Source organism: Nycticebus coucang, chromosome 19 (assembly GCF_027406575.1).
Source record: "Nycticebus coucang isolate mNycCou1 chromosome 19, mNycCou1.pri, whole genome shotgun sequence".
Classification (NCBI taxonomy): domain Eukaryota; kingdom Metazoa; phylum Chordata; class Mammalia; order Primates; family Lorisidae; genus Nycticebus; species Nycticebus coucang.
In genome coordinates, this window is record NC_069798.1 from 58510409 (window position 1) to 58534420 (window position 24012).

Here is a 24012-nt window from a genome sequence, read left to right on the forward strand (position 1 = left end):
ATCAGTTTGCTGATGGAAGAGAGGTCTAGGCCTCAGTGCAGGAGAAAGAACCTAGATAGAACCTGATAATCATCCTGAGTCCAGGACCCAGAGCTGGGTGGGGACAAGCCACGAAGTTCACACAGGGCTAGAAATAGTTCATTTGCCTACCAGCCAGGTGGAAAACTTTGCAATTTGCAGGGCATCAGGAAGGGTGCTCAGCGGGGTACTGCCAGCTTTTATTATTAGCTCCATGCTTAAGACTATGCTGGTCCTGTGTAACAAATCTTAGAACCTCCCCTTATAAGAATCAAACTCTTTCTTTCTTTTTTGAGACAGAGTTTCACTGGGCTGCCCTCAGTAGAGTGCGATGGCATCACAGCTCACAGCAACCTCAAACTCTAGGGCTTAAGTGATTCTCTTGCCTCAGCCTCTTGAGTAGCTGGGACTACAGGCGCTCGCCACAATGCCCAGCTATTTTTGTTGTTGTTGTTGCGGTTGTCGTTGTTTAGCTGGCTTGAGCTGGGTTCGAACCCACCAGCCTCAGCGTATGTGGCCAACACCATAACCACTGTGCTACAGGTGCTGAGCCAGAATCAAACTATTTCCAAATAACTGTGTCCCAGAACACAGCTCTGCAGTATTTATAGAAATACAAATATATACAACACCCAATAAGGTGAAATTTATAATGACTGTCATCCAAACAAAAATTACCAGGTGTGTGGAAAATATGAGGAGAAAACTCAGAGGACGGAAACTGACACAGAAATGATACAAATGATAGAATTAGTTGATTAAAACAAGAAAATGCTTATCATGGTAAGCATTTTGCAAAAATCATTCATGGTACTCAAAAAGTACTTCAGTTTGCAAAAGAATTACTTTTTGACTTTTACTCTGAAAATTAATGTTTAACCCTGTCATAATGTAAAACAACAATGCAAAAACAACAAAGTATATTGCTTTAGTTTTCTTAGTTTTACTTAGAATGGAGTCATTTTTTAAAACAGTGGTTAAATAAGAGTATATGTTACACTTTCTCAAATATTTTATTTTTTGGTTAAGATATTAGTTTTATATAAAATTGTCAACACTTTTAAAAAAGATATTTTCAATGATAGTGATTATTATAGACCTGTCACTAAAAGACTCCATGGGCTTTTCTTGTTGGAATAAGGAATTATCTGTCTAGATAAACATTATCCATCTAGATCATTTGTTAGGTAGGCTTGGCCTCCTACCATAGGTAGAATATGTAAAGAAAGAGATAAGAAAAGTCAAAGATCTTTTGTTCCTTCTCCACTCACACTGTTTCTCTTGACTAGCCTAAAAATTTTTTAAAAAGATCAAAGGGACAGAAATAAGCCAATGAGAGAGAGAAAATAATAAGAGTAAATTTAGCTATAGGAGAAATTAATTTAAGCCATTGTTTTCCCATGTTTGAAATGTGATTTGCGGAAATGGGAATGTGGAAATGGCCCTTGCCATTGAGTGATTTCACCATTTTTTTATTCCCTTGGTGGTTAAATGAATCTTCTGCAGTTATCTGCCAAATTTTTACGTGTGAATGTTTGTATGTTTTTTCTTCTAGAGGTCCATAGCTTCCATCATATTTTTCAGGTGTTTTTACATGACACAAAATCATTGAAGTTGCTGACTTGGAGGGCAAAATTGAAATCCTGAATTCATATATATGAGGAATAAATTTGTTGGGAAATAACTGATTATGGGGATGAGTTGATTATTTTGTTTTTAGATTTATGGCCACATAGTGATTGTTGAAAAGCTGGTCTCAGGACTTGGCTACCAAGGTTCCACATCTGTAGGGCTTTTGGCATGGACAGAATCCTACTGATTCTGATAAATGTGGTTCTTTGACCACAGTTTAAGAAACTCTGCTTTAAGCAATTTGGTACAGAGAACATTTTCTTTTTTTTTTTTTTTTTTTTTTGTTGCAGTTTGGCTGGGGCTGGGTTTGAACCCGCCACCCTCCGTATATGGGGCCGACGCCCTGCTCGCTGAGCCACAGGCGCCGCCCGCGGTTGGCTATTTTTGTTTTTTTTTGTGGTTTTTGGCCGGGGCTGGGTTTGAACCCGCCACCTCCAGCATATGGGACTGGCGCCCTACTCCTTGAGCCACAGGCGCCACCCCGCGGTTGGCTATTTTTTTTTTTTTTTTTTTTGTAGAGACAGAGTCTCACTGTACCACCCTCGGGTAGAGTGCCCTGGCTCACAGCAACCTCTTAACTCTTGGGCTTACGCGATTCTCTTGCCTCAGCCTCCCGAGCAGCTGGGACTACAGGCGCCCGCCACAACGCCCGGCTATTTTTTGGTTGCAGTTTGGCCGGGGCTGGGTTTGAACCCGCCACCCTCGGCATATGGGGCTGGCGCCCTACTCACTGAGCCACAGGCGCCGCCCAACATTTTCTTAATATCCCTGATATGTGGCACTGTAGCTTCTAGCAGACATTGCTTATTTTCCCTGCCTCTTTAAACAACAGTTTTATTGAATGAAAGAAGTAAGAACTGATAGTCTGGTGTGGGAGCAGAGTCTTGAGCAAGTAATTAAGACCTCAATTATAGCATCATGTTATAATTTTCTACAAGTGGGCCTTAACCATCTTGGGGGTCAGTGTCTGTTTTTTAAATAGACTAGTATAGTTCACCTTAGCTCCCATGTGTCCAGTGGGCAAGTAAAAGACAAAGTATATAAGTATGTTTTTAAAATTCTCTTGTGGTCATGTTTCTGTCTCAGCTTGAAGTGTTTGCTTTTGCTGTCTGTTTTTCCTCCTGGCTCAGGTAGGGAATGATGGTAATAATTCTAAAGTAAAAGTTACAACTGACCCAGCTTTAAACTAGGAGACATTGGTTACTCTGGTGTTGTCAGTGTTTATTAGATAGAGCATATGGCAATTGGAATTCCTCTGAATTGAGAGTTTGAGAACTGGCAGGGAAAGCAAAAATAATTTATGTTATAGAGTAAGAATGTTTGACACAAAGGAGGGTGCACGTGGATGATTTCCCAAGCATATATTACCTCATACATCTCCATATTCCCTAGAGCCCAGGTGGTACACAGCCTTGAGAGTGTGTGTGATCTGGAACACCCAGCGAGTAGACAGAAGACAAGGGTATTAAAATTCACCCAGAGCAAGACCAGAGAGCTTTGATTCAGAATGGGGTGTTTTGGTCTTTCCAAGAACAGATCGATCTTAACCATTTGGCTCCAGGACTATACAGAACTCCTGGGGATTTTTCTGACTAGGGAATAAAAAGCCAGTCTCTGTTGCAATATCCATACTCTTCTCTTAAAGATTCCTCTGTCCTTAGTCAATTCTATTTGGCGCTTTGCATAAATGTAACAGGTTAACAGGTGTCCTGGAAGCCACTCACTGATGTAGCTGAATAAAAGATGTTTTGTTGCATTCGTTGGGGTGTGTGTGTGTGTGTGTAGATGATAGCAGATCCTGTGTGTGTGTGCACACGTGTGTGTATAGATCAGATCCTTCATTGGAGAACGTTAGTTTATTACAGTCAGGAGGGAAGTCGGATTTTAGAAACCCAATTGCCTTTTGTTTTTAGTCTTTTACTTACCTTTCATTTTTCCTGAGTCTTGTCTTGTCTCCTACTTCTTCAGGCAGAGTCTATCATTTAGAAAGGAACTCTTAGATAGGAAACCCAGACACCTTCCTCTAGGTATAAATGAGCATGTGCAGAATGGGACATGTGAATGATTCTGTTTGATCTGCCATTAGTAACTCTTTTTTTTTTTTTTTTGTAGAGACAGAGTCTCACTGTACCGCCCTCGGGTAGAGTGCCGTGGCGTCACACGGCTCACAGCAACCTCTAACTCTTGGGCTTACGCGATTCTCTTGCCTCAGCCTCCCGAGCAGCTGGGACTACAGGCGCCCGCCACAACACCCGGCTATTTTTTTTTTTGTTGCAGTTTGGCCGAGGCTGGGTTTGAACCCGCCACCCTCGGCATATGGGGCCGGCGCCCTACTCACTGAGCCACAGGCACCGCCCTGCCATTAGTAACTCTTGGCAAGTCATGTCTGTTTTGAATAGTCTCCTGGGCTTCCTTCCTACTCATTTGTGGGAAAATTAACATCTGGTAAACAAACGACTGGGTACCTTTCTTACCACATAGACCTTTAACAGTTGTTTGCCAGGCACCTGGCTCAAATAGTTGAATCATTGTGAGACTTTATTCTGGTTTATCCCCAGCAAAATTATGTAGTGTGAAGTATTTAATTTGTAAAACATTTTGATGTACTGGGAGAAAGAGGAAGTAAAATTCAGACCTGCTGGTTTTGTTATTTCTTAACATGTCTGCCCAAAGTATGTGTTGGGAGGGTTTAGACACTCTCTGGGCCTTCTTGAGATCTCTTTTTGGTGCTGCTGCTCTTCCTGTTCCCTGCCTAATAGGTACTGAACGTCTATTAGAACTACTTAGTATTTATGTTAATTCTTAATATTAGTAAGAATATAATTTTTCTTCAACTTCTGCTAGCCCTTGGCAACTAATTAAACTTCCAAATGAATATATCACTTCTGTGTTTGTGCCATAGTACATATATTCCTTATTAATTTATTTCTGAGCATGGGCTTCAGTACTATATTCAATATCTAGAACTGGAGAAATACTTTTCTAGTTGCTTATACAACCCCGTCCTGGTGTCATGTTAGTTGCTATAGTTCTCCTGTTAAGTTGACAGGACTTGCCTGAATGTAATTCTGCAAAATTCATTTCCATTTGGGAAATAAAGTCTCTTCAGATCTTTGTAAGATCTCTCTGTCACTCTTTCTCAGTGCTTGTCTCTGCCCCTGTGCTTCTCTTCTTGAATTCCAGTGTCATAGTACCTATTCTTCATGGATTTATCTTGGAGGATTTATCCTATGGTTATGGATATTAAAACAGGAGATATATAGGATATTATTTCTAATAGGAAATAGTAGTATTTTTCCTATTAGAAAAATCTTTAATTTTTTTGTCTCCTTTATAGTAAATAGGTGTTGATCAAATACACGTAGAAGGAAAAATATAAGCAGTTAATTTTATTATACAAATTAGGTATTACTTTCTTATGGCAGTCTAATATTTTCTTAGTGTGTTTAAATTAATACTACTGTCCATAAAAATCTTGAATTCATTTCTTTTCAATTTAAAAGTAAATTGTGAAAGATAATCAAGAAAATAAAAACTTTGGTTAAAATAGAGGAGTTAAAATATCCTTCCTTAGGGTTTTAAGGAAAAAGCCCTTCTTCACCCAGCATTAGCAAGCAGATGTGGAATGGAGGTGGTAGTTCTTATCATAATTCTGTTACCATAGCTATCATGGTCTCTCAGTTATAAATTAGATTATTTACCTAGTAATTATTCTGTTATTATCTAATTAATATATCTGGTATGTAGCGGGAAAAAGCTCATTTTTGGAGAATAACATCTTCGTTTGTATTTATTTTAGGGAAACCTCACAGCACTGGTAGCTCTGAACGGATACAGCTCTCAGGAATGTATAATGTCCGTAAAGGCAAAATGCAGTTGCCAGTGAACCGATGGACAAGACGTCAGGTCATTCTGTGTGGGACCTGCCTAATAGTGTCATCAGTAAAAGACAGCTTGACCGGAAAGATGCATGTTCTTCCACTAATTGGTGGAAAGGTAAGTTTAAAATAATCAACATGCTAACAGGTTTCCCAGCATCAATAAGGACCTTACTTTTAGCCATTTTTGATAATTTTGATACAAGGGATAGATAATTTTTAACTCATCTGAGGTCTTACTCAGTTCTTGTTGTGTTCTCCAGTGGGAATGGTCGTTTGGTGTAGTTGTGGAAATTAACAATGAAAATAACCATTGGCTCACATGAAGCCCAGATGGTGGTATTTTCATTAGTATATAAATTTCAGTAGGACTGAAAATAGATCAAATAAAATTTCACCCGTAGAATGTAGATTATAAATTCATTATTTATAAGTAGATATCTTTTGATTATCTTAAACATATTTTGTAATAGAATATAGTGATTCTTAAGTTGGTGACCTTAGAAACATTTACACATGCTTACCAAAGGTTGGACTATAGTGCCTAAGTCTTTGATTGCACTTTCTTACCTTTCTGTGTTTAGTGACAGGTGAGGCTAAAGCATTTTTAATTTATTTCTATGACTGACTAGTCACAAAGTTTGAACCTTAAATGTTTTTCATTTTGAAGTAAACATGATACAACTGATATATTTCTGACATTACTGGCTTTGTTTCTTTGGATATTAACTATTTTCCTCCTATTTATAAAATAGAAAGAATCATTGCTTGGGAAAATATTACATTTTTTTCTTTATTTATACAGATTGATTAGATTTATTTATAAGCTCCTAAGCATTGGTAGGGATAGCCTCACCATAATTATGTAGCAGTATTGATTTTTAACTGATTTAATATGTTAATAATTGAGAATAAACATTTGGATGAGAATATGGGTTGTCAGAAATTGGAGGAATATGAACAAATATCCCCCCCCCCGTTTTGTTTATTTGTTTGTTTTTGTTTTTTTGCAGTTTTTGGCTGGGGCAAGGTTTGAACTTGCCACCTCCAGTATATGGGGCTGGCGCCCTACTCCTTGAGCCAGAGGCGCCGCCCAACAAATATTTTCTTTACCACTTCCCCCTCTTTGAACAAGCATGGGAAAGGAGGCAAGAGACAGAGAATCTAAAGAAAGAAAAAATAGGAAACCAACTTTTGTTAAAGTACATTTTTAAAAAATTTCAAATGTCTATTCTGTTCCAAGGGTTATAAATGAAGAAAATAAGACCGATGCATGTACTATTAAATAGCTTTGTTGTTCACCTGCTGTGTAGCAAGTATATTCTTCATATTCTTTCCTTATGAATAAATAGCCCGGGTCAGTTTTTTCCTCTCTACTATTTTTACATTCTAGTTCTAAGAAGACTTGATCATTTTCAAAAATAGATTTTGGTCAGGCTGCAAGGTACATATTTAAATCTATTTTAGTCACCCATTTTGAAACCATTGCTCCTTAACTTTTATCTGAGCATTGAAAAGTTAGTGACTACAGTGACTGATACTTATTAATTAAGATTTTTATTCTTTGGATGGATTACTGAAAAAATTAGTCATCAATATTATCACCAGAGGTCCTTATAGAAGTGCATATTTAATGTTCGATGCTTTGTTGGTTGATAGTCTATCTTTTCCTTCTCTATGATGCTGGGCATTTGGATAGGCAAATCAAATGTAACTATTTATTTAATGTCCTCTGTGAGTAAGGCTCTGTGCTTGGCATGTCTGAAATACTAAGATGGGTATGTTGCCATCCCTGCCCATTTTTATCAGGAAATGAAAGATGTCCACAACCTGTCTGCTGTAACAGAGGTGCAGAAAAGTACTGTGGGAGGTTATTGGGAGGAGAGATTGTATTTCGTGGGGGGTAAAAGGGAATTTTTTAATGAAGGAAGGAGGCAGCAATTATGATGGAAGTTGAGGATGAAAAATCTTTTGACATAGGAAGGAGATGTTCAAAAAGATTATTATGCTCAGAGGGACAGAGGCAGGAAGGCATGGGGAATGTTCGGATAAACCCAGCAGATTCAGTTATAATTAGCATTTTCATTCAGAGCTAGAGAGACTTGTCCTGTTTCCCAGGCCTGTTATTGGATGGATTTCTACTATTGAGTGAATTGAAAGTTAATAGCTTCCTCTTTTTGCAAGCAAACCTTGTGAAACCTGTTCTACAGTATGCCTTTAAAAATAACCATGTACGTTGAAAAACTGAGTCTTTAAAACCTATTGACCAAGTTGGGAAAAATAATTTATTTTTTGCAATCTGAACTTTCATTAATGTTTGTCTATTACTTTATTTTCATCCTGTTCTGATGTTAAGGGAAAAACTGAGAGTAAATGGAAGGGATTTTATTTTTTAATATTTATTTATTTATTTGTTTGTTTATTTATTTATTATTTGAGACAAAATCTCACTTTATTGCCCTTGGTACCCTCAGTAGAGAGCCATGGCAGCACAGCTCACAGCAATCTTAAACTCTTGGGCTCAAGTGATCCTCTTGTGTCAGCCTGCCTAGTATCTGGGACTACAGGCACTGACCATAGTGCCCAGCTAATTTTAGAGATGGGGTCTCGCTTTTGCTCAGGCTGGTCTCGAAATCCTGAGCTCAAGCAATCCACCGGCCCCAAACTCCCTGAGTGCTAGGATTACAGGTGTGAGCCATTGTGCCTGGCCTATTTTTTATTTTTAATTTATATGGAAGAGCTAGAAATAAGATGTGAGGTAGAATGGTCAAAGCCTAGCTATTGTTGCTATGGTACAATTGATACACTACTTGAGCATGGTCACTAGTTTACATTTTCAAATAATAATTGTTTAGCTGTTAAAAAAAACCTCTTAAAATTGAATTTATTGAAAAATTTAATAGATACATTTCTAATCATTGTATATTTAATTTGTTCTTAGATTTTTAACATAGGTTTTTAGATAATTATATACTTTAACTAATACTTGTTATCTGTTAAAGTATGAAGCATTATAAATTGAATAATTGTTAGCCTGCTCTTCAATTTAAGAACTACAGCAATACCAATACCAATACCAATACCAATCTTTCTTCTACCTGTGTTCTTTTGGTATTTGTCCCATTGCCACCCCTAATCCAGGGATCCCTACTGTCCTAGAATGTGTCTGCATCAATTTCTTACTTTTTAAAAAATAAATTTTATCATGTAACTATATTTTGCTTGTTTTTGATTTGTATAAAAATGTTATTGTACTGCATGGGGTCTTCTGTCACTGAATTTTTTCATTCAAGGTAATGTTTTATAATGAGATTCTGTGTTGCTTATATGGTTTTATTTCTCTATAATGTTCCACTCTGTAAGCATTCCACAATTTCCATAATTTCCTAAGTACTTTTCCTGCTGATGGACATTTGGGTTACTTCCAGTTTTTTGCTGAACAATGCCGCAGACAGAGTCTTATGTTGATAGGCCTCCTGCAAATACTTTTTCTTGGGGATTAATTTGCAACTAGAGTTACTGTGCCCAAGGCACGTTTGGTAATATGCATATAGAAGTGTTTTGATGGTCAAATGATTGAATAGTCAAATTATCGGTTAATGTAGGCTTATGTTTTGCCAGGGAACTCCCACGGCCTCCCATCTTGGTGGCTTATTATAACAGGTATTCCTAACTCACCTTCTGTCTCCACAGTGGCTCAGTGGGGATGTAGGGTGGGAATTTCTGTTTTCTCCCAGCCTGATGGAAGCTCTGCTCTTTTATACTTAAATAACTTTGGGATATGTAGCCTTCCTTTGTTGCTTTGGCAGGGGAAGAGGTAACTGTGGAGGGTCATTCACTGGCTCTTACATGTTTGGATGCAGGAGTGACACATGACACTTCTACCTATGGCTCATTGGCCAGGCCAGTCACATATCTCTGCCTTAATTGCAAGGGGTCTGAGAAATGTGGAGAAGTAGATAAAGTGCTTGGTGAATACCAGTATCCTTGCTGCATGGGGACACTCTAGGCATTTAAGGAGAGGGGCTTAGAGAGTAAAATACCATGCAGAATATTAGACAGTCCTGCATAGTGCACAGTGACAATCTGTTCACAGTTCCTACAATGACCTCCTTAAGAAATACTGCTCTGGGTACATACTTAGGAGTGCAGTTTCTGGGCTCTGGAGCACATCGGCATTTACTTTTACTAGAGGGTATCAAGTTGTTTTACAAGGTATTATACCATTTTACATCCACAGCAGTGTACAGTGTTCTTATTTCTCTGCATGATCACTAACACTTCGTTGAAATAGAATCAATAATAATAAACTGTACATTTTGATAGGTTTGATAACTGCATATTCCCATAAATGCAATTTGCTAGGTGCATGCCCTTGCCAAGCTTGCCACATCAAGTTAGTGACGTAGCCATCACTCCCCAGAGTGTTCTTGCGTCCTTTTGTGCTCCTTCCCTCCTACTCACTCCTTGCCATGCCCAAGGAACCTTCAGCCTGATCTCTGTCAATATAGATTAGTTTAAATGGCATTCAAAAAAATTATATTTTGTATTTGGTATATAGAAATGAGTTGATTTTTGAGTTTTGATCTTATATCCAACCACCTTGCTAAATTTTGCGGTTCATTCTAATATAATGCCTGTACATTATTTTGAGCTTACTGTATAGCTAATTATACCATATTCAAATAGTGATAATTTTCTTTATTCCTTTTTGTTATCTTCCTATAATCATCAAGACTCTATTATAGTGTTGAAATACTGGATACTGGAGTCTTACCCATATCATCAACAAGAGTGATATCTCATCAACACTGGAGTTTATTTGATGTTTGATAAAAACCATTGGTTAGCTTAAGTTGAATTATTTGTGTTCCCAGCTGCTAAAAGTTTTTCTTCTGGATGGTAAATAGGTGGTGAATGTTAATGTCTTTTCTGCGATCATAGGGATGTGTATGGTTTACATCTTTAATCTGTTAATGTGGTTAGTGATTTTATACTTCCAATAATTTTAAAACATCTTCCCTGACCTGAAGTAAATTCTGCTTGTTCTTGATTTGTTTTTTCTGTATTATTTGATTCTGATGAAATATTTTGTTCAGGATAAGTCTTCATTAAAACTGAGGTTGCCTATAAATTTTTCTTCCTGTTACTATACTGATAATGGTTCTTGTTACACTGGCCTCAGACACTTGTTTGCTGGATGAGTTTCTGTGACTTGGGAAAGATCTGTTTCTTAAAACTGGTAAAACTCACCTGTAAAGCCATATGGTCCTGATACCTTTTTTGAGACATTAAAAAATAATTTTCTTATTTTTCTTTAATGGTTAGGCCTTCTGCTTTTTTCTTGATTTAGTGGTATTGGTAAAATATGTTTTTCCTAACAATTTGCCACAAAGTTAATTATAACATTCTCTTTTTAATATCTGGTGAATCTGTAACTATGTTCCTTTTTGTTTATTGTTAATATTATTTATAAATGTCTTCTACCTTTTTTTTTAATATAACTTGCCAGAAGATATATCAATTTTATTATTTTTTCAAAGAACTAGGGTTTTGCTTTGTTAATGTTCTCTGTTAAATGTTTGGTTTTCATTTCACCAATTTTTGCTTTTTATCATTGTCTTCATTCTACTTTGGGTTTGTTCAAGTTTTGGTTTTGATTTTTTTCCTCTAAGTTATTAAGATACATGCTGATAAAATTAATTTTTTGACTTCCTTTCCAATATGAACATTTAAGAAAATAAATTTCTATGTATCTCCTTTTTTTGCATTATACAAACTTTGATGTAAAATATTTTTGTAATTGTTTATTTCTAAGAATTTTGAAGTTCTGATTATGATTTCTCCTTTTTCCTGTGAGTTGTTTAGAAGTGTATAATTTAAAAGTGTGCTCTTAATTTTCTAAATATACATGGATTTTTAAATTTATTTTTTATTATTGACTGATGATGTAATTACATTTTGGTCTAAGACATAGTCTGTGTACCTTTTTGAAAATTTTTGTATTTTCTTTGTGACTTGGCTTGTGGTCATTTTTGTAAGTGAAATGTAAGAGTGTATGGTGTAATATCATGTTACTTTCTTGTTTGTGAAGAATTTACTGGGAGTAGAAATTTGATTTGACTGTATTTCTGCATTGTTAGGACTTGAAGGTTCTGGTGGTAGAGTTTTATTTCAGGTTAATTTCAGTTTGATAATAAATTTTTAAAAACTTAACATGTTTGAAGACCACTTCTTCTTTTTTTTTTTTTTTGTAGAGACAGAGTGTCACTGTACCGCCCTCGGGTAGAGTGCCGTGGCGTCACACGGCTCACAGCAACCTTTCTACTCTTGGGCTTACGCGATTCTCTTGCCTCAGCCTCCCGAGCAGCTGGGACTACAGGCACCTGCCACAATGCCCGGCTATTTTTTTGTTGCAGTTTGGCCGGGGCTGGGTTTGAACCCGCCACCCTCGGTATATGGGGCCGGCGCCCTACTCACTGAGCCACAGGCACCGCCCGAAGACCACTTCTTTAAAAAAAGATTGTTATCAGAAGAGTAATAAGATAGTTCCCTAAGTAAAAATTCTTAAGTAAAACCTTAAGTAAAAACCCAAAGGGGAAGTAAAAACTTCAGCAGCCTGTTGTGAGGTTAGAGAATAAGACAGGGAGTCTGGACCAATTTTTAAACAGGAAGAAGAGAATTTCACTCTGGTGGGGAAATCTAATAAAGATAAAGTTTCCCTTTTTTGATTTCCTTGTAATTCATATTGGTTGGTTAGACACAGGAGCATAGTTATTTTAAGTGATAAGAGGAACATACTTGCAAATCTATGCAGGCTCATTAATCTCAGTAATTAGTGAAATATGTCAGTGGTTCTGCTGTCTTACTTGTTTTTGCTTCTTTCTGTTTATTTTTATAGGTAGAAGAAGTGAAAAAGCACCAGCATTGTTTAGCATTTAGCTCCTCTGGACCCCAAAGCCAGACTTACTACATTTGCTTTGATACCTTCACAGAATACTTAAGGTGGCTGCGACAAGTCTCCAAGGTAAGCAAGCACTTACCCAGGAATCTCTTCAGCTTTGAGCTGGCCAAAAAGTTGATTTCTGCTTTCCCAAGTCCAGAAAAAAAGTTAGATACATTATGTGTTTTTTTTTTTCATATATTGCCAGGAGGTATCAAATTTTAGGTTTTCAAAAGTTAATTTTGCCCGAAAAGTAAGTTTTTAAAAATTGTTTTTTCTTTGCCAAGTTTTGTTTATACTTAAAAATAATTCATTCAGTAGTGTGGCACTACTGTCTTAATGTTGCAGATAACAAATATGAGATTGAGGATATTTAAGGGGCTGGCCCAAGGTAGGAAAATAGCAAAACCACAAAATACCCAGAGAATTATTACAAATTTCCCTTCTTCCTCTATTTTTTCGGTTAAAAAATGAAATGCCATCTCCCTTTCACCTTTTTCTGCCTTTAAGAATGGTTACAATTTTTTGTTTTAGTTTGGCCATTTTATATTCTTGTGATTAAATAAGATCACCATGTGTCATAGTACCTTTGTGTGTGTAATAGAAAATGACAACTTGTAAAAATATCAGCATTTATTTATCTTCTCATTTATAGAATTGTACAAAAGGATGGGGTAGATTGTAGAACTTAGTATGTTAGCTTTGGGCATGTTTTTGAAATGATGAAATCTCTAGGGAAGAGGAACATTACAATGGAATTTGCTTTCTTATTTTTGAATTTATAATCCTATCTGTTGCCCAAGTTCAGTGTGATTCATATTGCTGTATGATGTAATTATTTGTCAAGTGAATGAGTAACTATTAAACAGTTCACAGAAAATTAGAGAATAATATGTAGAAGGTTGTTTTGAAATACTGGCCACATTTGAATTATCAGGTGAAAACCCATTCTCTGATGATAGATAGGCTACCACTTAGGATCATCAGTTCTTTTCTTTATAAGAAGAAGCAGTGACAAGAGTTCCTGTTGATAAGACTTAGAAGATTCATTCTACCTACCAGGGAAATGGAAGTCCTAAATGTGTAGGGCAGCACTTCTTTGGGATAAAATGGGAAAGATGACACTTCTCCTTCCCCCTTGCAAATAGAATTAATGTGATATTAAAGGAGATAAGTACATCTGTCTAGTTATTTTAAAATTACTCTTGTGATTGCAGATGTGAAGTAAATAATATTGGGCCTTTATATTTAAGTGGTGCTTTATCATTGTGCTTTTATATGTATTTATATTTAAGTGGTTGTATGGGTTCAAAGCAATATGCCAATTGCCTGCACTCTGCTTTATTCAGAATAAAAGTGCCCAACTGTGATCAGTGCACAGCAAATTTCTTCCCATATAGAGATAATGATTTTTTAAATAACTTTTTTATTTAATTATTAACTATATAATAATTATATTAATATTATGTATGAATACATTTATATTTATAGACAGAGTTGCAAAGATAGTACAGTGAGTTCCCATAGACCCTTCACTCAGTTTCCCAATCATATCACCATATTTGTCAAATCTAAGAAACCAATACTGGTACATTACTCTGCCTCCAGACTTTATTTAGATGTCATTACTTTTCCCATTAACTTCTTTCTGTCCCAGGATGTAATCCAGGGTACCACATTGCATTTGTTGTTATGTCTCCCTTGTCTTCTCTGTTCCTTGACAGTTTTTTAGTTTTTCTGTTTTTTTCATGATGTGGATAGTTTTGGGGAGTGCCAGTGGGGCATTTTATAGAATGTCCCATAAGGATATGTTTTGATCTTTTAGACCAAATGTGGTGTGATGCATTTTAGAGTAAATGTCAGCTGCTTTACATTCTTTTTGAAACAAGTCCAAGGTATAATTTCTTAAGCTCAGATAAAGACATAAATAGGAATAAACATAAATTATCAAGGTTACACATGGCCACATTGTTTTGCTTGAAACAGTAACAATAAAAAGATTAGTAGGCATTAAGTTTAATGGTGTTTTAAGCACTGGAGAAGAGCAAAGAACAAATCCAGTTCTCCTCTCTTGATAGGGGGGTTTACTCTGGGGAGACAGATTATAAGTAAACAGACAAGAAAGAAAATAGCACGTAATCATAGTGACATAATGCAAGGGGACGTGTGACAGAGAACGGTGGGGAAGGGACAACTTTTTCTGAGGATAGGACAATTAAACAGAAACTTCAATGAAAGTATTATAATTATTTGAAGGTCTGGTGGGAAGGGCTTCCCAGGTAGAGGGTAAAGGTAAAATGAGAATACGACAAGGGAGTGTCACAGCTTGGGAAGTCAAGGAAGAGTTTGGATTTTGGAAAGAGGTGAGGGTTTATTTGCAGGGAAAAGTTATGTTTTGCAGATCAAATGACAGGATTACTGATAAATCGCATACATGGGGCCTGAGAAAAAGGGAGAAATAAAGAATGGCTTCTACATTCTAACTGAATTGCTAGATAGATTATAGCTTTAGTTAGACGGCATAGCACTAATTAGACTATATTTTACATATTTAAGACTTTGGTAAAATACAGTTCTTGACTTCAGAGAGTTTTCTACTCCAAGAGAGGGCAGTGAGTCAAAGCTCAAGATGTAGATTATGAAATCTTTCTAAAGTGTGGGAAATAATTGAATTCTAACTTGGTTCTAGTGATTTGTAAGTGTCGAGTGTTAGCTTGGTTAGTACTCTTTCCTCTTTCTGGCTGGCTGATATGCCATCTCATATAGTGTATCTATCACAAGGCTGTCACTCTGATTACCCAAAGCATGAGCAGCCATCAGATCTCTGCAGCAGGAGACAGTGGAAGGTAGGGGGAAGATTGTGACACAGGAGAACATGACGTAGCAGGATGGGAGAAAAGAATGTCAGTGCTAGTTTCCCTGTCCACTGAGTATTATATCACCATTAGAAAGTGTTTGATAAGTGCTGAAATGTAGTACAGTTATTATATGTAGAGGATAATTCTTACACAAAATACATTTTATACTTAAAACAATTGTGAGTGAGTGTTTCCAGGAGGGAGGAGGACCTTTGATTTAATCACCTTAGATGATTATTTATTAACTAGAACTAATTAGAATAAGAATTCTAACTCCTTTCCTTTCAGAAAGGCTTTGAATGTTTGGAGAAGATATGTAGTGGGGGTAGAGTTTGAGTTTCAAAGTGAGGCAGATGTGAATTCCACTGTTTACTGGCTATGTGGCTACATCTAAGTTTCTCAGTTTTAGGCTTTTTCATCTGATAAAGGGAATAATAAGAGCACTTAACCTCTTAGGGCTTATAGGAGGTATGCATCTAATGGACTTCCAATGGCACATAGTGTCTGTGTGTATGTGAATGACAAAATTTTAACTAAGTAGATAAAATCATCTTATGACAGTCTTTCCTACCATCACCCATTGGTCTGATAATCTTTTAAAGTTTTATCTAATTGTATGTTTATTTTCAACAGATAAGGACACCCACAAGTCTTATTTTGTCTGAGCAAGTTACCTTTTGCTGCTCTTAACAACCACATTTAGCCTTTTGGGGAAAGTGATTAAGGATGGGCAGACATTGGGGAGAATGAAGATTTCTTCCTTAAAAGTTAGGAGTTGGAGGGCGGCGCCTGTGGCTCAGTGAGTAGGATGCCGGCCCCATATACCCAGCCCCGGCCAAACTGCAACCAAAAAATAGCCGTGCACTGTGGCCGGCGCTTGTAGTCCCAGCTGCTCGGGAGGCTGAGGCAAGAGAATTGCGTAAGACCAAGAGCTAGAGGTTGCTGTGAGTCCTGTGACGTCATGGCACTCTACCAAGGGGAGTAAAGTGAGACTCTGTCTCTACGAGAAAAAAAAAAAAAAAGAGAAAAGTTAGGAGTTGGAAACAGAGACAAAATATTTTAGTAAATGCAGATTTTAGATACAGTGTCTTTACTTAACCTTAAAAACTAGGCATATGTTTAAAAAATGTTTAGCAGTTATAGTGAGTGAATTAAAGGGCAAGTGGCTTGTAATGGGCTGATCGAAGAGGTTAGATGTTATAGAAGAAACGAGTGAAGGAACTCCCTATTTGTGTTTGAATCCCATGTAAAACATGACTGTAGGTTTCTTTAAATTTCATATGTTGTGGATCATCTTGTGATATATATATGTTTGTTTGTTTGTTTAATTCAGCACCTGAGGAGAGTAGGTTGGGGTTGCTGAGAAGAGGGTGAGAATCATGGTCCATTTGAGAATAGTCTTATGGGGACTGTGCTGTGGATAAGGCTGACTATTAAAAGCCCCTTCTACTCCCAGCTTCCCCTGCAGTTGTCCTCTGGTCTTCCTCCTGTGTAGGAAAGTAGACAGTTTAGTTCACACTCAGGGTTACTGTAGAAACATTTAGTTTCTTTTTCTTTTCTTCATATTGAGAAACAAAACATACACAGAGTGGATTGTCTTTACATCCTGACTTTAAAAGAAAGTCCATTTGATAAGGGTTTGAAAAAAAAACCAAACCAACAACAGAAAGGAGTGTCTGAGTTTTTGATTTTTAATTATCATCCCCACCCCAGTCTGGGTGGGAGGACAAAAAAGAATTCCAGTTATTTTTAAATTAAAATGAATTGGTATTTTAAAAGGAAAGTGCTTTATTTTCACTTTCTTTTTCTGGATTTTATATAGAAGAGACGTGTTCCTCTTTGTTCTAATTTGATTTGACTTGGGGAAAATTTGTAAAAATCAAATATGTTTCTACCACGGTAGGCTCTTACATACTTTTAACCTTAGTCTTATTAACACTATTGCTTGCCAAAATAATACCCAAAGCAGTGCCTTTAGAGTTTTTATTTTGGATGTGTGTTAGTGGTAGATACTGTGGAAAAGCTCCCTTGGGAGGATTACAATATTGGTTGTAAATTCATCCCTAAGTTATTAAAGCATGGTATGCTTTAAGAATTCAGTAAACATCCTATTGTATACAAGGTAAAAAAGTGCTCTGTTTGCTCAGCATAGGTACGTGTACCCAGCATGTTTTCAAAGTGGTGGGCCTGGCAGTGATATACAAAAGGCAGAGGGTGGGAGTTGAGAGAACAGGAATTGCAGAAGAGCTCCTTTTAAATATACAAGTGACTTCATAGAAATGCCAGCCTCTCTATCTATCCTTGTGGCCCACTTTTTTGCGTACATTCATTTCAGACATGTTGATTGATCCTGTGAATTCTCTTCAAGGTTAGTCTTTCATGTGAATCTATAGCCTCAGCCTTGGCTTTAATTTAGAAGTTTTAGTAACTTTTTGATACTATGTTATCCTACTTTAAAGTCTTTTTGTTTTACCACTGAAGTTAGGGTTATGTATGTATGTATGTGTTTTAATTCTTTATTATGGAAAATGTCAAATATTCAGGTGTAGATATAATAGTAACACCCATGGATTATTACAAAGCAAATCCCAGACATTTATTACTTCACTCACAACAATTTGCGTGTATGTGTGTGTGTGTAACTCTTGCAAATACAACCACAGTACATCATCTATGTGTGGTTTTTTTAAAGAATGGACAATTCAGGTAATTATGGTAGGTTTTACAAATCTTCTTTATAGATTACAAAAATTAGAGTTGATTTACTTATTCCTGAAATAATGATGTGGCCTGTGATACCAAAGAGAATATACAGCAATTGTAGAAAAAGACATATTTGTGAGTTGAACTTTTAACTTTTCTATCAGATTGAATGCACCTAAGCATTGATTAGCTTAATGAAAATGAAAACAATTTACAACTTGGAACATTTAAAAGTTCAGTAATTTGAATTGGCATAGTAAAATGACTGATTCAAAAGTAATTAAAGCTCTGTAGTTAAGAATACTATGTTTAGAAATAGGTGCTTTCAAGAGAATTGTCCTAATTCTTTTCTGTAGGGGAAAGGAAAAAGGCATAGCATAATCTCTTCCAAGGCCATCAAACCTGGCTAGTTCACTTAATTATAATGTGGTGACAGTGAGTCCAAGGTTATTAATTCAGGTCTCATGAAGGCCATTTAGTTTGTCTACATGTCTCTTTCTTTGCTGATCAGTGGCTGATGTGATGACAGTTGCAGGTGACAGTGACCATCATAGTCATTACCTCTCCTGTGTAGCTTAACCATAACATTTAGTTCTAAGCCAGTGACTTGGAAAAAAAGGTCACTGCAGTGAACTTTTGGTTGCCATGACATATTGGGTTCACCCTTAACATGTACAATGTAGGGAACTTGGGGCCACATATTATGCTGAAAGATTACATGCAATGATGAGTAAGTATCAGTTTTTATATGAAAATAAGGTTTGTGGTGAATCATAATTGAGCTTTTGGTTTCATTTGCTTAGAAATAGTGTTTTCCTATTTAGATTTTACTCAAAGAATACTTAACCAACCACTTGAATTAAATCATGCTAGTGTAATAGGATTGAGGTTTCCAGCATAATGGATTCATGTCATTAGATGTAGTTGCAAGGAACGCTTTAATATGACTTGATTATCTTTTATACATATCTTGGTTCTTAACTTGAAGCATAAATTTTAAGGAGTCTGTTGCTTTCAGCATGATCTGTCACTTGTCCTTTAGGGATTGTGCTGTAGTTCATTACTTTGGGGTTATAATGTAAGAAGTTTTGCTCTCAGTGAGAAGTCCAGTTTTTCTGCAAACAGTTCATATTTTATATCCAGTTTTTAGAAAAAGTATCAAGGGCTCTTTGATCTATCTAATAAGCCTATGGCAGAATCTGAAGTAGAACTAAAGGTCTGAATGACATGAATTTTAGCTTATAAAATGTGACCTTTTATCAATTCTGTAGTGATGATGTGAGAAAAGTTTGGAAGTTTAGTATGAGAAATTTGAGTATAGGAAGACTTCAAAGAGGTCATGGGTGAGCTGAGTCTTTTAAAAGAAACATAGGAATTAACTACTAAGACAAGAAAAGGTTCATTTCAAGGATTGGTAAATCATAGGCAATTTGCAAAGATGTTCTGAAATGATGTACTTATATACATCACAAAGTGTGAGCAGTGTGGAAAAAAATTGAAGCTAAATAAAAGAAGGCTGGTTGGTATAGATTGTTTTCTGCTGGTTGCAATTCATTTTCTTACAGAAATGTGACTGGAAGTTGCCCAGTATTATAATTAACTTTCTTTTGTATTAATGTGTTTGTTGTATAAAAAATTTATATTATGGAATCTTTATTACAGGTATAAAGTAGCAGCCTATGAAGTGAGAGAACTTACAAATTCTGTTTTGATTTAAGCTAAAGATGAAATGTTTTGAACTGCATTAAATTTTGATTGTTATGCATTAAATTTATTAAATTAAAATAGTAAAAATAATTAACTCTTTTTAGTTAGAATTATGCTTCATCTACCTTTATTTCCAAGGTGCTAAACTTTATTTTTCTATGGTAGCTATTGTTTCTGAAATCTTAGTTAATATATTCGTAAAGAAGAGATTTTCACTTTAGTTCTGAAGTTATTTAGTTTAAAACCATTTAATTTTATTTTTTCCAAAGTGTTATAATCCAATTTTATAGTAAAAAGCAAAGCTACCTCATTTGCTTTACTGTCTCATAACAAGAAAAGCATGCTAGCTCAGCGCCCGTAGCTCAGTGAATTGGGCTAGCCAGCCACATACACCAAGGCTGGTAGGTTCGAGCCTGGCCCAGGCCTGCTAAACGACAATGACAACTGCAACCAAAAAATAGCTGGGCATTGTGGCAGGCACCTGTAGTCCCAGCTACTCAGGAGGTTGAGGCAAGAGAATCGCCTAAGCCCAAGAGTTTGAGGTTGCTGTGAGCTATGATGCCATAGCACTCTACCGAGGGTGACATAGTCTCTACTGAAGGCGACTCTGTCTCCAAAAAAAAAAGAAAAAGAAAAGCGTGCTCTTGTGAAGTGGTGTTTATCTGTATACTTAAGCTCATTGCCATTTCAGATTCATCCCATGAGCTTCCGTCTCCCTTCTTCACATCTTCTCATCTGCCTCTTGCTTTCTCCAGGTGTGTTGGCATTTGTAGCACGCCTGCCTCCCCTGCTCGGTAGAGGAAAAGAGGAAAGAAGGCCTCTTTTTCTGGCCTTTCCTTGTGCCAGGCACTATTCTAGGCTCCATGTGTTATTAGAACCTCAACAAATGATAATGTGTTCCTCATGTTTTTGCTGGAACTCTGGAAACATTTTTCTAGGAATCATTAAGGAAGGTTGGTTGGGGTCTGTGCTACTATTATTAGTACTTCCAAATATATTTTGTCTGTGGATAGTTACCTTTCTTAAGGAAGGAATTTACAGCTACTTTTTAAAGTTACAAAGTGTTATTTTAAGATTCTGAAGGGCTGTTGCAAGGTAATTGCTAAGAAGATATTAATTATTGTGGTTCTCTGAAATAATTGTGTTGTTTGAAATTTTCTTTGAAAGGGTCCTTTAGTTTAAACCTGAATTATGGTCATCATTAAATGGCTCTCAGTTAAGAGAGTTAGAATAGAATTTAAGATTTCAGAAAGCCCTGTAAACACCCAGACTTCCCTGTCCCTCACTGTCGATAATGTTTCGTGACATCTGGAGTGTCTGATGGGACAGTTCTTCCTTACAATTGAGCTGAAGTCTTTATTCCTGTAGCTTTGATTCATTGATCCTAGATTTGGTATACCAACACAAGATGATTCTACTTCTTCTCCTATTTGATAACTCCTAAATATTGTCACGTTGCCCTGATCTGTATCCTTACATGGCCCCATTTTCTCCTTAGCAGTCTATTTTCAGAAGCATCTCTGATAATACCAGCAATTCCCCTGAGTTCTCACACCCTTAACTAATAGCTTCCCTTCTGTGTGCGCTCTGGTTTGTGGAGATATCGTCTGATCATCACAGAGTAAGTGACCATTATTTTCCTTACTTTAGATATTATGTTCAAAGTAAGTATATTGTTGATTTGTGAGGTAAAGTAAAAAATGAAAAGACTTTTGTTTTGCTTTTTACCTTTGTAAAAAGAATAGGTAGATAGGGCGGCACCTGTGGCTCAGTCAGTAAGGCATTGGCCCCATATACCGAGGGTGGCGGGTTCAAACTCGGCCCTGGCTGAACTGCAACAAAAAAATAACCAGGTGTTGTAGCGGGCACCTGTAGTCCCAGCTACTCGGGAGGCTGAGGCAAGAGAATCGCTTAAGCACAGGAGTTGTGGAGGTTGCTGTGAGCTGTGTGATGCCACAGCGCTCTACCGAGGGCCATAAAGTGAGACTCTGTTTCTACAAAAAAAGAAAAAAAAGAATAGATAGATTGTTGATACATTTTGTTAATAGTAAAATTATGTACTGTAACACTATTATTGGTGCACATAATAACCGCCATTTTCGTAAGTTGTGCTTTCTGGTGGGTTTATGTAGTAGCCCTGTGAGGTAGATGCTCATAACAATTCTATGAGGTTGGTTTTTATAACAACAGATAATCTCTTGGATATTATTATTTCCAGTTTGCAAATGAGGGAGCTGAAGTATAAAATATTCAATTACTGCTTTATGCAATAAGTTCTACTGCCTTGCTCCATTTATTTAATTGTACTTTCACTGTTTTACGGTGTTCAGAAGGGACTAAAAACAAAGATTCAAATAAAAACTAAGATTTACTGACAATGTCAAAATACGGCATTTTATGTTCAGAGTTGTCAGCAGAATCCAGGCAGCTCAGTTGTGTGATAAAAGGTGGTTTATCAAGCAGTTGCTAAAGGACACTTGAGCAGAGCCATTCTACATTGACCATGATCTTTTTAAATGATGATTATGAGGTACTTTAGGAATCTGAGATGCCTGCTCTGTCATTCAAGGCAATGTCATTAAATTACATTCAATATTGAAGGAACTGCTGTTGTCTGAATGTTTGCAAACTGGTCAAATATTATATATCAGAAACTTAGTATATAGTTTAATTAGAGCTCTGTATCTGATGTTCTATTTTGAAGTTAAATCCTTTTATCTGAGATTAGACTAATTTAAATACATGTATTCTTTTTTTTTTTTTTTTTTTAAGAGATAGGGTCTTGGTCTTGCTCATGCTGGTCTTAAACTCCTTAGCTCAAGGGATCCTCCTACGTTGGCCTCCCAGAGTCCTACGATTACAAGAGTGAGCCATCACACCTGCCCCAAATATATATATTCTTAAAAGTTTAATGTTCCCATTAAATACTTACTCATGGGATTTCCTAGTATTTTTAAACCCAGAGAATTGAATTTTCTCTAGCTACTCTGAAGAGTTAAATTCTTCTACCCACTGGTCTAATTTATAATTATAAAGCAGGGAATAGTAGAATAATTGGGAAAAAAACTAGGAACTCTGTACCAAACGTACGGGACCTTGTATGTCAGACTTAGAACTTAAACATTGATTTAAAAACATATAAATACAAAACAAGAAGCTTATTTCTAATAATAGAATTGATTGAATATGTATTTACGTTATTTCTTTTAATAGAGAGCTAAAAAGTTGTTTTTTGTGGTTTGCTTCTCTTTTGACAAGGAGAATACCACCTTTGGGAGAATGCTGCCATGATTTTCATCAACATTCTCAGATAAAAACATTCTGAAGAGATTGTTTACACATATTTTGCCAATAAGGAAATGAGGAAGGAACTCTTGAGTTCAGATTTGATCTCCACCCAAGCTGAGCTCTATTTTCTTTTTGTTATCCAGAAACACAATGGGGTTTATGTGTGTTGAGGGAGATAACTGTTAGAATGACATTGGTGGTTTGTGATTTTAGAAGGCTGTTGGTGCCATCTCCTCTGTCCCTTTACACTTGATTCTCACTCACAGGGAAAGAGGTGGCTGGTCCACATTTTCACTTTTGGCTACACACTGAGCTGGCTGAACAAATACAGCAGCGAGCCTGTGAATACAGGGCTCATTTTGTTACGGGAGTGGACTGTGTTGGGAACTGTTGATGTGGCACTTCAAGGATTGTGTTCTTGGCTCTGTGCATGTCCTTTGGGTACCATTGCATGTGCTTTGTTGAATTATAGTTGTGTAGATGTCTGTGTCCTCACGAGGCTAAGCTTATAAAGCCAAAGACTGCATCTCTTCAGTACCAGCTGCAGTGCCTGGTTCATAAAAGGCAAATATAGAATATATATTGTATGATTTGCTCAGGTTACATTGATAGCTGTGAGCACACCCACTCCTCATTGGCATCCCTGTGCCCTTCCTCGCTAGCAAAGCAAGTGAGAGAAGCCTAAGAAGATCTCTTAGTCTAGATTTCTCTATATTGTTTTTCCTATGTTATTAGAGCTTGGTGCTTGAACAAGGCGCCAGGTGTTTTGTTTTTTTCTAGCCTGCAGCTCTTTCCATACTCTTTTATTTGGGGGGTTGTTTAGCCTGTCATCTTCAAATCATACCCCTAACCACTCTTGCCTTCATAGAATCCCATCTCTCATTTTTACCTGTTAATGGCAGCCTCTTTCCATTATCCTGTTGCTTATCTTCATTGACTTACCATTTCATTACTTTTTTTAAATGAAAAGAAATGGTAAGATACA

General features: G+C 36.6%; 1 protein-coding gene across 1 annotated transcript in view; it reads left to right on the forward strand.

Moving 5' to 3' along the window:
• Positions 1–24012, forward strand: part of PHLPP1 (PH domain and leucine rich repeat protein phosphatase 1) — a 259504-nt gene that overhangs the window by 128092 nt on the left and 107400 nt on the right. The window contains exons 2-3 of the mRNA XM_053572056.1: positions 5450–5646; positions 12430–12555. Of these exons, the coding sequence (XP_053428031.1) occupies positions 5450–5646; positions 12430–12555 (323 nt within the window). The remainder of the gene's footprint in view (positions 1–5449; positions 5647–12429; positions 12556–24012) is intronic.